Below are 14,748 nucleotides of genomic sequence, written 5' to 3'. Positions count from 1 at the left end.
TCTAAGATTATCTCAGAGTATAGCCAGATCTTGAACAGATGGATCAATGGGCTGAGGAGTGGCAGTTGGAGGTTAATTTAGATAAATGCGAGGTGCTGCATTTTGGAAAAGGAAATCAGAGCACGACTTGTACACTTAATGGTAAGGTCCTTGGGAGTGTTGCTGAACAAAGAGATCTTGGAGTGCAGGTTTATAGCTTCTTGAAAGTAGAGTCGCAGGTAGATAGGATAGTGAGGAAGGTGATTGGTCTGTTTTCCTTTATTGGTCAGAGCATTGAATATAGGAGTTGGGGCTTATATTGCAGCTGCACAGGGCATCGGTTAGGCCACTTTTGGAATATTGTGTGCAATTCTGATCTCCTTCCTATTGAAAGGATGTTGTGAAACTTGAAAGGGATCAGAAAAGATTTACAAGGATGTTGTCAGGGTTGGAGGATTTGAACTACATGGAGAGGCTGAATAGGCTGGGACTGTTTTCCCTAGAGCGGCTGAGGTTTATAAAATCACGAGGGACATGGATAGGATAAATAGACAAGGTATTTTCCCTGGGATGGGGGAGTCCAGAACTAGACTCAGGGTGAGAGGGGAAAGATATAAAAGGGACCTAAGGGGTAACTTTTTCATACAGAGGGCAGTGTGTGTATGGAATGAGCTGCAGAGGAAGTTGTAGAGGCTGGTACAATTGCAGCATTTAAAAGGCATCTGGTTGGGTGTATGAATAGGAAGGGTTTAAAGGGTTCATGGGCTAAGTGCTGGCAAATGAGATTAGATTAGATTCCCTAATGCATGGAAACGGGCCCTTTGGCCCAACAAGTCCACACTGACCCTCCGTAGAGTAACCCACCCATATCCATTTCCCTCTAACTAGTGCACCTAACACTATGGACAATTTAGAATGGCCAATTCACCTGACCTGCATATTTTTGGACTGTGGGAGAAAACTGGAGGGAACCCACATGCAGACACATGGAAAATGTGCAAACTCTACACAGACAGTCACCCAAGGCTGGAATCAAACCTGAGTCCCTGGCGCTGTGAGGCAGCTATGCTAGCAACTGAGCCACCGTGCCGCCCCAAATTACGTTAGTATATCTGGTCGGCTTTGACAAGTTGGACCGAAAGGTTTGTTCCTGTGCTGTACATCTCTATGACTCTTTGAGAAAAGGTGGTCAAGAGAAAACTGCCCCTGAAGATCAGGTTGATGTGTGGAGCTCATGCAATTTACACATACTACCTGAGGAAGTTTCCGTAGATTGTGAGTTGGCAAAAAAAGGCTATTCTCAGTGAGTATGAATTTGTCCCTGAGCTTACAGGTAGAAATTTTGGAACTCCTGAAATAGCCTGGACAGATTTATATGGAAATTGACAAAGTGGGACAAATAATTTTCTGTCGAGAAATGTGAAAATGCATTTCCTCCAATGGTAAGAACCCACATCGTAAGAAAGTAGAAGGTTTCAAAAATCAAATATGCATCTAAGGTTGCTGATGGTTGTAAGTTTGTCCACAAATGAAATCCTTTTCCCATTGCCCGCACAAATCTGAAGGATATAAGATGGAAGGATAAGAGAAGGCAAGTAGCCAGGGACTGGAAAGGAGAGCTGGAAATACCCTGGTATCTCAACCTCAAGTCAGAGGAAGGTGCTGATAACAGAAACTATTTCCAAAAGCCTTAGTGTTTCCATCGCCCAAGGTAGGAGATACTTATATAGATTGGTAAGCGTTACTGGGTAAACCCATGGGACTTTCAAGGATACACAACGTCAATGTAGAGAATGGGGCTTTGACTGAAAATACAAAAAAATTCTAGTTGTAGCTCTGACTACATCTATTAGACCAAGTACAAATATTGTTGTGAATGCAGAGGAGATGAATAAGATACTTGAGAGATACAGACTTTCTCCTCAAAAGGAAAGGTAACATCTTATCCATCAAATGAAGTTGCTAATCCTACAGTGACATTTAGAATACATGAGCCATCTAAACTTGTTTGTTGTTGGGGAAAGAGATCTGAGAATACATTGAATGCCAAGGTTTTGTAAAAGTTCTCGAGGCAAGTATATATCGATGATGTCTCTGTGTCAGGTATACCTGGAATGTGACGTAATTTCTGGAACTTTAACTGTCAGGGTGATGCATTGTTTCAGTTAGAAGGCAGTGACATACCTGGGGGAAGTGATTTGGTCTAAGTGAAGATAACATATATGTAATGTGTACATATGTAATGTGTAATGTGCAATATCTGAGGAATACTATTGCTGGAGTTAAAATTGGCACCACAGACAAATATTTGGCTATCTAGAAGTTCAAATGAAAGTGCTCAGTAAGTCTTCTCTGAGGCTAGGCAAGTCAATCCAAAGTTAACTAAAGTAGTCCAACTGATTCAAACTCAAGCTGAAGCAGTAGGAATTCCAGTATGTTTACTGTTTTGAAAAATGAGATTCTGGTGAAGAAGTGGTGATCCCCTCACAGAGCTGTGGACAACGAGTGGATTATAGTTCACCAGGTAGAGGTGTCATACAAATACCGTCAGAATCCTCTCATTATGGAGGCCAATGTACCATTTAGGTCTTCTTGCCCACCTACTGCAACTGTATGCTTACCTTCAGTGACGCCTATCAGATCACCTGGGTCCTATTGGACTTTTCCCTTTTCCCAACTATTTCCTATTCAAAGTACCATATGTGGCACTGTATCAAATGCCTCTGAAAATCCAACTAACAGTCTTTTCCTTATCTCCAAAAACTCCAAACAATGATAAACATGATTTCTCTTTACAAAACCATGCTGATTCTTCCCAATTCTATGATTCTATGAATTACCTCAAGTATTGGTAAGTGGAAATTTTTAATCTCTTTAATGATTTATTGTAACATCTTCCCCATGACAAATGTCAAGCTTTTTTGCCACCACTTTTTATTTGCAGCTTTTCAGACCAATGGAATCTTTCCTGAATTGAAGGAATTTTCAAAATTAACACCAAGCATCACATCAGTCACCTCCGTTAAGATCCTGGGATGAAGTCCATTTGAACCCAAAGACTTGTTAGCCCACAACTCCACCAGTTTGCTTAGTGCTGCTTCTCTGGTGAATAGCATTCACTCCATTCCTCACATTCCTGCACCTTCGGATTGGGAGACAATGGTATAATGGCAAGGTCACAGGTCTATTCATCTCGAACCCCAGACTAATGCTCTGGAAACAGGAATCCCCACTGTGGCAGCTGGTGAAATTTCAAATCAGTAAAAGCCTGCTATCAATTGTTGTAAAAACCTATCACTTTCACTCAATATTCACTTAAGGAAGGAAATCTGTTATCTAATATAGCCTACATATGATACCAGGACCACAGCAATCTGGTTAACTCTAATCTTTCCTCTAGGCAATTGAGGATGGACAATGAATGCTGACTTGGCCAGTGATGCCTACATCTCATAAATGAAATGTAAACAAAAAAATTGCTGGAATATTTTTGGATCCTCATTGGTGAAGACAGAAGAAAATTATTCATTTGTTATATTTATTATTTCTTCATCATTTGCCCTGAATTCCCAATTCTCACTCTAGAAGATCAACACTCACTTCACTTGCACTTATTTTCTTTACCAAAAATCTGTGGAACCTGTTGCTATCTATTTTTACATTACTAGCTAGCATTTTGTCATATTAATTTCTTCCTCCTAATTGACATCTTAGTCATTCTCTGCTGTTCTTTATATTCTTACCAATCATCTGTCTGGCTGCTCAACTTTTCACATTAATGTCCCTTTTCCTTAAGTTTAATGCTTTCCCTAACTACTAGGACTTTCATTTATGGTGGAAATATACTTGTTCTGAGTATGCTGAAATATCCCCTCAAACTTACATAAGGAAAATTAAAGTCAACAGAAATATTAGGTGGAATCTTTCCCAGCCCTGGAGGAGTGACATGTGTGATGGTGAGAACGCTAGGAAATAAGACGAGGTATCCAGTGAGGATCTCTGAGTGAGCAGCGAGAGACTTATTGTCTGGATTATCTCTCATTATCACCTAACATCACTTCATTAAAATACAGTTTCCCATGGCCCATCTATTCTACTGGAGAGAAAGTAGACACCAAGAATTCCCAACATGAATGTCAAAGCAGTTACCTCATCTATTTGTTGCTTCATACCTCAATCTTGGACACCCGGCATTAACATCTCAGGTCATGTTCCATGGGAGGTGATTGTATACATCCCAAATCCATGGACCTTGATGTCTAATATATACCAACATAGCTATATCATCATGGCACATACCTAGTTCACTCACAGTGCACTTCTGCACTCTGGAATGCATTGACATCTTTCATTGGTGCAAGGTCATTTTGTGCTCAGGGAGAGACACCCAGTTCAGCTTTGGATAAGGGTACATCTCAGGGATCTTGCTCACTCTCTTAGTGCTCACTCACTTTGAGCCCACTTCAATGCTCACATTGTCTTTCCTACCTTTGTTACTTTAACCCCACAGCCACACCATTAAAGGTTCAGAGTACTTCTGTCTTGCCTTGCTATTTAGCGCAGGCACAGAGCCAGGCACTTGTCATGGTTGTCAACAGTCATCAGATAAGACTATGAATGTGTTGATGTAAGGTGTAATGCAAAGGGCCAGAGGAGCAACAAATGCAGCAACTGTCAAACAACCTCCACATAAATAGGTCACAACTGAAGGACCCATCATATCATGACCGTAGTGATTGGATTTGCGAAGAATATGGGGGCATCTTATAGAAACATATACAATTACGAAAGCAATATATAACATGGAAGTAGGAATGTTGTTTCCAATGGCAGGTGAAACTAGAACTAGGGGGCAAATCCTCAAAATAAGGGGGTTAGATTCAGGACTGATTTGAGGTGGAATTACTTGGATGAGGAGGTTGAGGGCTGGGTTAGTATTTTTACCAATGCCACAAAGGTTGGAGGTGCCGTTGATAGTATCGAGGGCTGTTGCAGGCTGTAGTGCAACACAGATGCAGAGCTGGGCTGAGAAATGACAGATGGAATTCAACGTACATAATTGCAAAGTGATGCATTTGGGAAGGTCGAAATTGGATGCTGAATATAAGATTAAAGACAGGATTCTTGGCAGTGTGGAGGAACAGAGGGATCTTGCTGTTCAAGTTCATAGATACCTCAAAGTTGCCACCGAAGTGGATAGGGTTGTTAAGAAAGCATATGGTGTTTCGGCTTTCATTAACAGGGAGATCGAGTTTAAGAGCCGCGAGGCTTTGCTACAGCTCTACAAGACTCTGGTGAGACCACACTTGGAATATTGTGTCCAGTTCTGGTCACCCTATTATAGGAAAAATATGGAGGCTTTGGAGAGGGTGCAAAGAAAGTTTGCCATGATGCTGCCTGGACTGGAGGCCTTGTATTACAAAGAGAGGTTGACTAAGTTTGGACTTTTCTCGCTGGAAAGAAGCAGGAAAAGAAGTGACCCAATTCAGGTGTACAAGGTAATGACAGGCATGGATAGAGTCAATAGTCAGAGACTTTTCTCCAGGGCAGGATTGACTGGCATGAGGGGTCATAGTTTTAAGATATTAGGAGGAAAGTATAGAGGAGATGTCAGAGGTAGATTCTTTACACAGAGAGCTGTGAATGCATGGAATGTGTTGCCAGTGGTGGTGGTGGAAGCAGAGTCATTAGGAACAATTAAGCGACTACTGGACATGCACATGGACAGCAGCGAATTGAGGAGTGCATAAGTTAGGTTATTTTATTTTAGATTAGGAATAATCCTCGACACAACATTGTGGGCTGCAGGGGCCTGTTCTGTGCTGTACTTTTCTATGTTCTATGTTCTATATAAATGTAGAGTAATGGAGAATGGGTTTGGGTGGGATACGTTTTGGAGGGTTGGTGTGGACTTGTTGGGCTGAAGGGCTGAATTCACACTGTAGGCATTCTATGAATTGCTCATGGCTTGCTGGCACTGAACAATCCCAGGACCTCTAGCCCTAATGGTTGTCTACTATAGCAAACCTGTTTCTGCTCCCTGGCTCAAATCTGCCGTCTGGCTCTTAGGTATATCAGGTATATGAAATGAGGGAGCTTCAGCAATACAAACAGAGTTAAAGTATAAGGGAAATGGTTAGATACTTTCCACCAGGGATTAGTCAAAGCCGAGCATTTGTGTGGGGAGAATATTATTTGCCACTTGTTAGTCTAGGGTGTAAGTTTGCTCGCTGAGCTGTAGGTTTGATATCCAGATGTTTCATCATCAGTGGCGACCTCCAAGTCCATGCATTCACAACTCTCTGTGTAAAGAATCTACCTCTGACATCTCCTCTATTCATTTCCTCCTAATATCTTAAAACTTTGACCCCTCGTGCCAGTCAATCCTGCCCTGGGGAAAAGTCTCTGGCTATTGACTCTATCCATGCTTCTCATTACCTTGTACACCTCAGTTGGGTCACCTCTTTTCCTTCTTCTTTCCACCAAGAAAAGTCTGAACTTGGAGGTCGCCACTGATGATGTTACCTAGCCAGGTAATGAAATGTCTGGATATCAAACCTACAGCTCAGCGAGCAAACCTACACCCTAAACTGCAACCTGAGCTACAAACCTTCACAAACTTGTTAGTCTGAATGCTGTCCAGGTCTTGCTGCATCTGGACACACAGTGCTTCCAATTAAACCTGTTGGACTATAACCTGGTGTTGTATGATTTTTAACTTTGTACACCCCAGTCCAACACCGGCATCTCCAAATCATACCTCACTGGAAGTTTTCCCTCATATCCACTGACTTTGGTTTTATTTGGACTAGTTGATGCTATGCTCAATAAAATGTTGCCTTGATGTCAAAGGCAGTCACTTTCAGCTCACCAGGTTTACCTGGCTTGACGGTAATGGTAAACTGGGGTATATGTTGGTCCAGGAAAAGCACAGCAGGTCAGGCAGCATCCAAGGAACAGGAAATTCAACATTTCAGGCATAAGCCCTTCTTGGCAATAAATTCATCTAATTTTATTTAAACTAGTTTTGAGGGTTTTTTTCTGTTTATTACGCTAAACTTTCAGAAAAAAAATTCTTATTCTTCATCAATATTGACAAGACTCAAGCAGCCTACAACATACCTTCTTTTTATCACAATCATCAAGATGGTTCTGTATGAACTGGATACTGGCTGTGAAATCTGAAGAGTTGAACTCATATGGAATACACCATCCCAGAGGACCAAACTTGCGCCGTTCCTAATGTGTAATAGGAAGTGAATTGTTGCATGTAAAACTGATTTTAAATTACTTCTAATGAAATATTTCAATATCATCAACAGCAATGTAATTTACATACATATGGGATGCAGTTAATATACTCGGGGATTTACCAGGGCAATATCAAAAAAGATTACGACTGACCCGCATCAGGAGATAATCAGGACTACTCATAAATGCTTGGCCAAAGAGACAGATTGTTAAGGAGCATCTTAAAGGAGGGGAGGTGGAAAAATGGAGAGATTGATTACAGTTCAAGGACACAATTGCTACAGGCACTATCACAGATGGTAGGGTTGGGGAAGGCAGTCAGGGGCAGATAGTGATGGGGATCGGTCAGGCAAAACAAGCCAGAATTGAAGGAAGAAGGAATGCTTGGAGGGCTGAAGGGACAGAGGGGTTATTAAGGTGAGACCATGAGGTGTGGTCTTAACAAGATAATGAAAACAATATAGTTGCTTGATGGGGAATCAATATCGGTCAGCACACACAAGAGTGACAGCTGAGCAGGATCTCACCAGGTGAGTTTACACTCAACCAAAATTTGGATTGGAAAGTTATAGAGGTTGCAAGATGGGTAGATTCACATGGGAAACATTGGAATGGTCAAGTCCCTTAGTTAAAAGATAACTTTGGATGAGTAATTCAACAGCTCATAATTTGAGGCAGGGCAGAGCTGATGAATGCAACTAAGTTGAAACTGACAGTCTTTATGATGAAAAAGCTACCTGAATATTAAAACTCTTTTCGATGTAAGTCAAAGAAATTATTGTGCTCAGTATTTACCTAATCTAAATCTATTTCAATTACTCTTACTTATAATCACTCTTGAGATTTTTTTCTGCATTCTTTCTGCTTCAACAATCCCTCTTGAAGTTTGACACCCAGAATGTGATCTAATACTGGAGTTGAGGCTGAACTGGTGCCCCATAGAGAACATAGAACATAGAACATAGAACATAGAAAAATACAGCGCAGTACAGGCCCTTTGGCCCTCGATGTTGCGCCAACCCAAGCCCACCTAACCTACACTAGCCCACTATCCTCCATATGTCTATCCAATGCCCGTTTAAATGCCCATAAAGAGGGAGAGTCCACCACTGCTACTGGCAGGGCATTCAATGAACTCACGACTCACTGAGTTAAGAATCTACCCTTAACATCTGTCCTACACCTACCACCCCTTAATTTAAAGCTATGTCCCCTCGTAATAGCTGATTCCATACTTGGAAAAAGGTTCTCATGCTCAACCCTATCTAAACCCCTAATCATCTTGTACACCTCTATCAAGTCACCCCTAAACCTTCTGTTCTACAATGAAAACAGCCCCAAGTGCCTCAGCCTTTTCTCATACAATCTTCCTACCATACCAGGCAACATCCTGGTAAACCTCCTCTGCACCCGTTCCAGTGCCTTCACATCCTTCCTATAGTATGGCAACCAAAACTGCACACAATACTCCAGATGTGGCTGCACCAGAGTCTTATACAACTGCAACATGACCTCAGGACTCCGGAACTCAATTCCTCTACCAATAAAAGCCAGTACGCCATATGCCTCCTTCACAGCACTATTTACCTGGGTGGCAACTTTCAGAGATCTGTGTACATGGACACCAAGATCCCTCGGCTCATCCACACTACCAAGTATCCGACCATTAGCCCAGTACCCCATCTTCTTGTTACTCTTACCAAAGTGAATCACTTCACACTTACCTACACTGAACTCCATTTGCCACCTTTCTGCCCAGCCCTGCAGCTTATCTATATCCCGCTGTGACGTGCCACATCCTTTGTCACTGTCAACAACTCCACCGACCTTCGTATCATCTGCAAACTTGCTCACCCAACCTTCTAGCCACCCCCCCCCCCCCAGGTCATTTATAAAAATGACAAACAGCAATGGTCCCAAAACAGATCTTTGCAGAACACCACTAGTACAGTGGAACACAGGTTGAACATAACTTCTTCACTTCACATTCTATGGTCCTATTTACAAAGCGTTGGACGCTGTGTACTTTATGAACCATTCTTATTGAGTCATAAACTCCTACAGGACTGACACAGGTCCATCGGCTCAAATTGGTCCATGCCTATCAAAATTCTACCCAAGCTAACCCTATTTCCATGTATTTGGTGCATAACCTTCTAAACGTTTTCTATGTTGTTCATGTACCCGCATCAATCGTTTTTGCTGGCAGCTTATTGCACATGCTTACCACCCTCTATGTAAAAACGTTGTCCCTCAGTTTGTCTTTAACTTTTTCCCCTCTAATCTTAAATTGATGCCCCCTAGTCCTCAATTCTGTAATGCTGCGAAAAAGACTGAGTTCATTCACTCTATCCATGCCTCTCATGATCTTGTACACTTCTATAAGATCCCACCACAGTCTCCTACGCACTACAGAAAAAAATCCTAGCTTGTCCAACCTCTCACTATAAGTCAGACCATTGAGCCCTGGCAACATCCTTGTAAATTTCTTCTGCATTCTTTCCAGTTTATTAACATCCTTTCTATAGCAAGGTGGCCAAACCTGAGCACAATAACTCCAAATGTTGTCTCACTTACATCCTGTATAACTGAAACATAACTTTCCAACTTTTATACTCAATGTCGTGACTGATGAAGTCCAATGTGTCAAAAGCCTTCTTCACTGCCCTGTCTACCTGTGACTCTACTTGCAGAGAACTGTGCACCTGAACTCCAATGTCCCTCTGTTCCACTACACTCCTTAAGGTCCTATCATTCACCATCAAATCAAACTCCTACTTTGATTTCACTTTCCAAAACATAAGACCTCATACTTATCTATATTAAAGTCTATTTGATTAGATTAGATTACTTACAGTGTGCAAACAGGCCCTTCGGCCCAACGTCCATACCGACCCGCCGAAGAGCAACCCACCCAAACCCATTCCCCTACATTTACCCCTTCACCAAACACTACAGGCAATTTAGCATAGCCAATTCACCTTACCTGCACATTTTTGGACTGTCGGAGGAAACAGGAGCACCTGGAGGAAACCCACGCAGGCATGGGGAGAATGTGAAAACTCCACAATGACAGTTGCCTGAGGTGGGAATTGAACCCGGGTCTCTGGCACTGTGAGGCAGCAGTGCTAACCACTGTGCCACTGTGCCGCCAATAGGCTATCCCTAAAGTCTACATTGGACTTTGCCATTTCTCGGCCCAATTCTCCAGCTGATCAAGGTCCTGCTGCAATTTCTGATAACCTTCCTCAGTACCCATGATACCGCCTATTTTAGTGTCATTGGCAAACGTATTAATCATGTCTTGGACATTCACATCCAAAGCATTGATAAAGGTAACAAACAGCAATGAGCCTAGCACTGACTCCTGAGGCACAGGCCTCCAGTCTACTATTACCCTCTGCTTCCTACCATCAAGTCAATTGTGTATCCAATTTGCCAGCTCTCCTGGAATTCCATGTGATCTCACCTTCCAGAACAACCTACAATGTGGAACCTTATCAAAGGCTTTACTGATATCCATGTAGACTATGTCTTCTGCCCGCCCTTCATCAACCTTGCTGGTCATTTTGTCAAAGCACTCTAACAAATTTGTGATGCATGATCCCCCACTCACAAAGCTTTGCTGACTATTCCTTATCAAACCCTATCTTTCCAAATGCATGTCTATCTTATCCCTCAGAATATTCTCTACAGTTCCCAGGTTTTCTTTGAATAAGGGTACAACATTCACACCTTCCTGTCTTCCTGGATCTCACTCCTGGATCTCATTAGCTGGCCCCCCGCAACTTCTTTTCTCGAATCTTGCAGAGTTCTTGGATATATCTGGTCACCTTCATACATTCTAAAACATCCAACACATCTTCTGCTATGATAGGGACAATCTGTTTTGGCACTTTCACTGTTTTAAACACCCATGTTTCTGTGTTCCTGCAGATTTTTTGGAATCATCTGCCTAATTTTCTATTGTTTTTCCATATTCTTGCTAGCAAATGAATGACTTCACATTTATCTAAATTAAATTTCCTCTGTCACTTGTCCATCCATTCGAGCACTATCTGTATGCCCAGATTGAAGTTCCAAGCTATCCACCTCACAGTTCATAAGACTCGTAAAATTCATATGCTCAACAAAGTTTGAAACTGTATCCATACACGTCATTAAATCCTGATCATTAAAGAGCAAAGCTTCCGCGCTGGTATGTGAACATCTCAAACTTTGGAAAACTCTTTGATTATTTACCATAGAATTTCCACTTTATCTGCACCAGTAAAAAAAAGTCAACTGTACCTCACCTGACAGTCCATGTGCAAATCATTGTGAACTGCTGATTGATGGTGGTCTACCCACTTTGCAATTTTGGTGCACTAATAGCACATCTTAGTTTGTACCCTTGCCATCAGATCCAAAATTTGACTAAATTCAAGGATGTTCGATTTGGGTTGACTGAGGGAATGTATTCCACGTTCACCTGGCCCATAGGTGGTGCTGGAAAAGTATTCAGCTGATGGGTCTGTTCCCCCGACCACCATTTGAAAATCAAATCTGGCGGTACAATTACCATGTATGTCTGCCACAATCCAAATTAATGTAGATCATCAAGTTGCTGTCCCCTCACCCCCTCCCCTTTTAATTTGTAAAACTCAAATTAAAGTAGACCAGAAGTCAAGTTCCTGGTTTAACCAGTTAAAAAATAATTCATTACAAGTCATTGCAATAGACTTAGCAGGATAAAGAGATATAATTAGAAACAAAAAAAGCGATGTTAATATTTAAATCATGATAAACAAGCACTTAATTCTTTATTTTTTACCGAGGGTTTGGTATCTAGGTACCTTATACCTAAGATGATGCCATGATTGGTGACATTGTAAACTTTTCATTATATTTCCCCCTGTACTTCTGTACACCTGACAATAAAACCTAATCATGATTCTAATTATAGGAAGAAAGTCCCAATTAGTCTCTGTTGTGCAATGTTGGGGCATTCCACTTGAGTTCTTTGTTGTTAAAGTGAAGAAGTTAGCACATGAAGTCAGATAAAGTAGTTATGACGGCTGCTGTAATTCCATGGTTGTTGTTTTCTTACATGATTGGTCAGTGCAGGATAGCAGACTTTGAAGGAGAATGAAGATTCCTGCTTGTGGTTCTGCAGATTTGGCACTTTCACCAATCGAATTACTTTACCACAGACCATTAACTGTTTTGATCTCTCTTCTCAATTCCCTATTTGTCCTGGATGAACCCGTTCTTGTTTTGAAATTGCTTATTCTTTTGAAACATTGGGCTGTATTTTTTTGAGGAATGGCCCATCTCTTTTCTGTGGAACGCTAGAGCTCTGCAGATCGAACAGGAGATCCCAGTCAGGGCTCCTTCAGAAATATGGATCTGTACCTCCACACTCCTAGTGCAGAAACTGTCAGAAAATGGGTATCATATCCCTTTTTCAATGCAACTTCACCTGTGTACTCTGAAATGTAAAGATTCAGACTGTCACACAGTCAAACAGTATCAACAGTAAGTACACAATGTAAGTGTAAGATTACTGAGAAGGTACTGGCTATAAGTTAAAGGGGATCAGGTCCAAAATGGGAGAATGAGGAGGAATGGGTCTGGAGCAGGAGAAGGTGGGTCTCGAGGTCAGAATGAGTCAATCATTGATTAGGATTATACTGAGATAGTCAGATCTGGCTCTATTACCTGGACTGTGGTGTGTAGGAAAGCAACTGCATACAATAATGGTTTCCACATGGGTAGATTTGAATATTCTATTTGGTCTTGAGTGATTCCAGTGAATGTCCTTTTCAGTCCTGCCCTCACTCCCTGAGGGGGCTCATTAGTATACTTGATGGATGTCTGGAAAGTAAACAATGGACAATTAGCTTCCAAATAAACAGTGAGAGAAATGAATTGGTTAAATAACAAATGATTTGTGTTAATTACACAATCAGAGATGGATGTAGGTTTACTCAGCCTGTGCATAGTGACTTCTGAGCATGCTATTCATCTGATTCACCAATCATTTATTCAGTAACCACACCAATCAGTGTAGATTTGAACCACGAAGACCAGAATGACCCAGACTCCAGCCATACCTCTACTGTTGGTCCTTTTTGGAGTATGGGTCAATATAGAATTTCCTTTGACTTGCTGAATTTGGAAAGGATTAAAAAAGACGGAATTCTGTTTGCCAATATATCCCCAATGATCCTTTGCAGAAGAAGCATTAGGATTTTGAATGAAGACAGGATTAAACTTATATTAAATACTACATATTCAATTTTACATTTACTGGAAGGGTGGATGCTTGAGGACAGATATTGCTCACAGGAATGCAGCATGCATTTATGAGAGGAAGAGAAACTGTTTGTGTAAAACATTATATGCATTAGATACATGATTGCTTAATTCAAACGTTTTTGTTATCTGTTGACCAAGATATGAGGTTTACCAGATGGCTATTTTTAGAATACGCTCTTTAATTTAAGAGGAATGCAGGGGGTTAAGTGACTTCTTTTGAATTCTGCCTTAGAACAGCCTGGCTCAGAATTTTGCAGCTCCTGTGTCCTCTTCTGATCTGTGTCAGATGGGTCCACTTCATTCAGCACCAATTTTGCATGAAAGTGAAAAATCCAACCATTCATTTGAAGATTTCTTGAGATAGGCACATTGATACATTCTGGCAACAGTACTGAAAATGTGTACACCAGAACCGGCCACACACCGAGCTAAATGGTTCTAATATGGTTATAACTCTGGCAGCTAACTGATAATGTGAAAAATTGCTCACCAAAATTTAGAAGAAATCCAACCTGACCAGTTGCTGCCCCAATAGTCTACTCTTGATCATCACCAGAATGATAGAAGTACTGCTGATGCTGGAGAATGGTCAGCACTTGCTGACCAGTAACCTGTTTCCTGACACTTGGGTTTGGTTCCACCAGGCACATTCAGCTGACCTCACTACAATATTAATCCAAACATGTATGAGAAAGCTGAAATCAAGAGGGAAAGTGAAGATTATTGTCCTTATGACAATAAAGGATTTGCAATTCTATTGATATAAAGGCAGAGAATAGCACCAATGAGTTCTAGCAAAGTCAAGTAAGGATCAGGTGGAAAACTCTCTGCTAGTTTGAATTGTACTAACTCATGGAAGGTTGTAGATATTGGAGATCACCATCTTAACCCCAAGAGGCCTCTGCAGGAGTTCCTCAGAGTAGTATTGCAGCAGCAGCATCATTAATGATCTTCCCTCCATCATAAGGTCAGAAGTGGGATGTTTGCTGTTGATTGCACAATGTTCAGCACCATTCACAACTCTTAAGATCTTGAAATTGTCCATGTTTAAATGTAGCATGACCTGGACACTATTCAGACTTTGGCTGAAATTGGCAAGTAACATTTGTACCACAGAAGTGCTAGTAATAACCATCTCCAACTTGAGTAGATCAAAACAAAACCAACTCTCAGCCAAACATCTAAACTTTTCTTCAGGATCTGGGCCAGCAAGCCACT

At 41.4% G+C, this 14,748-nt stretch overlaps 1 protein-coding gene across 1 annotated transcript in view; it reads right to left on the bottom strand.

The window, feature by feature from the left end:
• The window catches only part of LOC132834281 (dynein axonemal heavy chain 8-like), a 1,170,382-nt gene that overhangs the window by 82,200 nt on the left and 1,073,434 nt on the right, over nucleotides 1-14,748 (bottom strand). Inside the window, exons 84-85 of the mRNA XM_060853001.1 lie at nucleotides 12,931-13,086; nucleotides 7,102-7,218 (exon numbers count right to left, since the gene is read on the bottom strand). Of these exons, the coding sequence (XP_060708984.1) occupies nucleotides 7,102-7,218; nucleotides 12,931-13,086 (273 nt within the window). The remainder of the gene's footprint in view (nucleotides 1-7,101; nucleotides 7,219-12,930; nucleotides 13,087-14,748) is intronic.

The sequence above is a fragment of the Hemiscyllium ocellatum genome, chromosome 3 (genome assembly GCF_020745735.1).
Source record: "Hemiscyllium ocellatum isolate sHemOce1 chromosome 3, sHemOce1.pat.X.cur, whole genome shotgun sequence".
Classification (NCBI taxonomy): domain Eukaryota; kingdom Metazoa; phylum Chordata; class Chondrichthyes; order Orectolobiformes; family Hemiscylliidae; genus Hemiscyllium; species Hemiscyllium ocellatum.
This window is presented reverse-complemented; position numbering and strand designations above follow the sequence as displayed.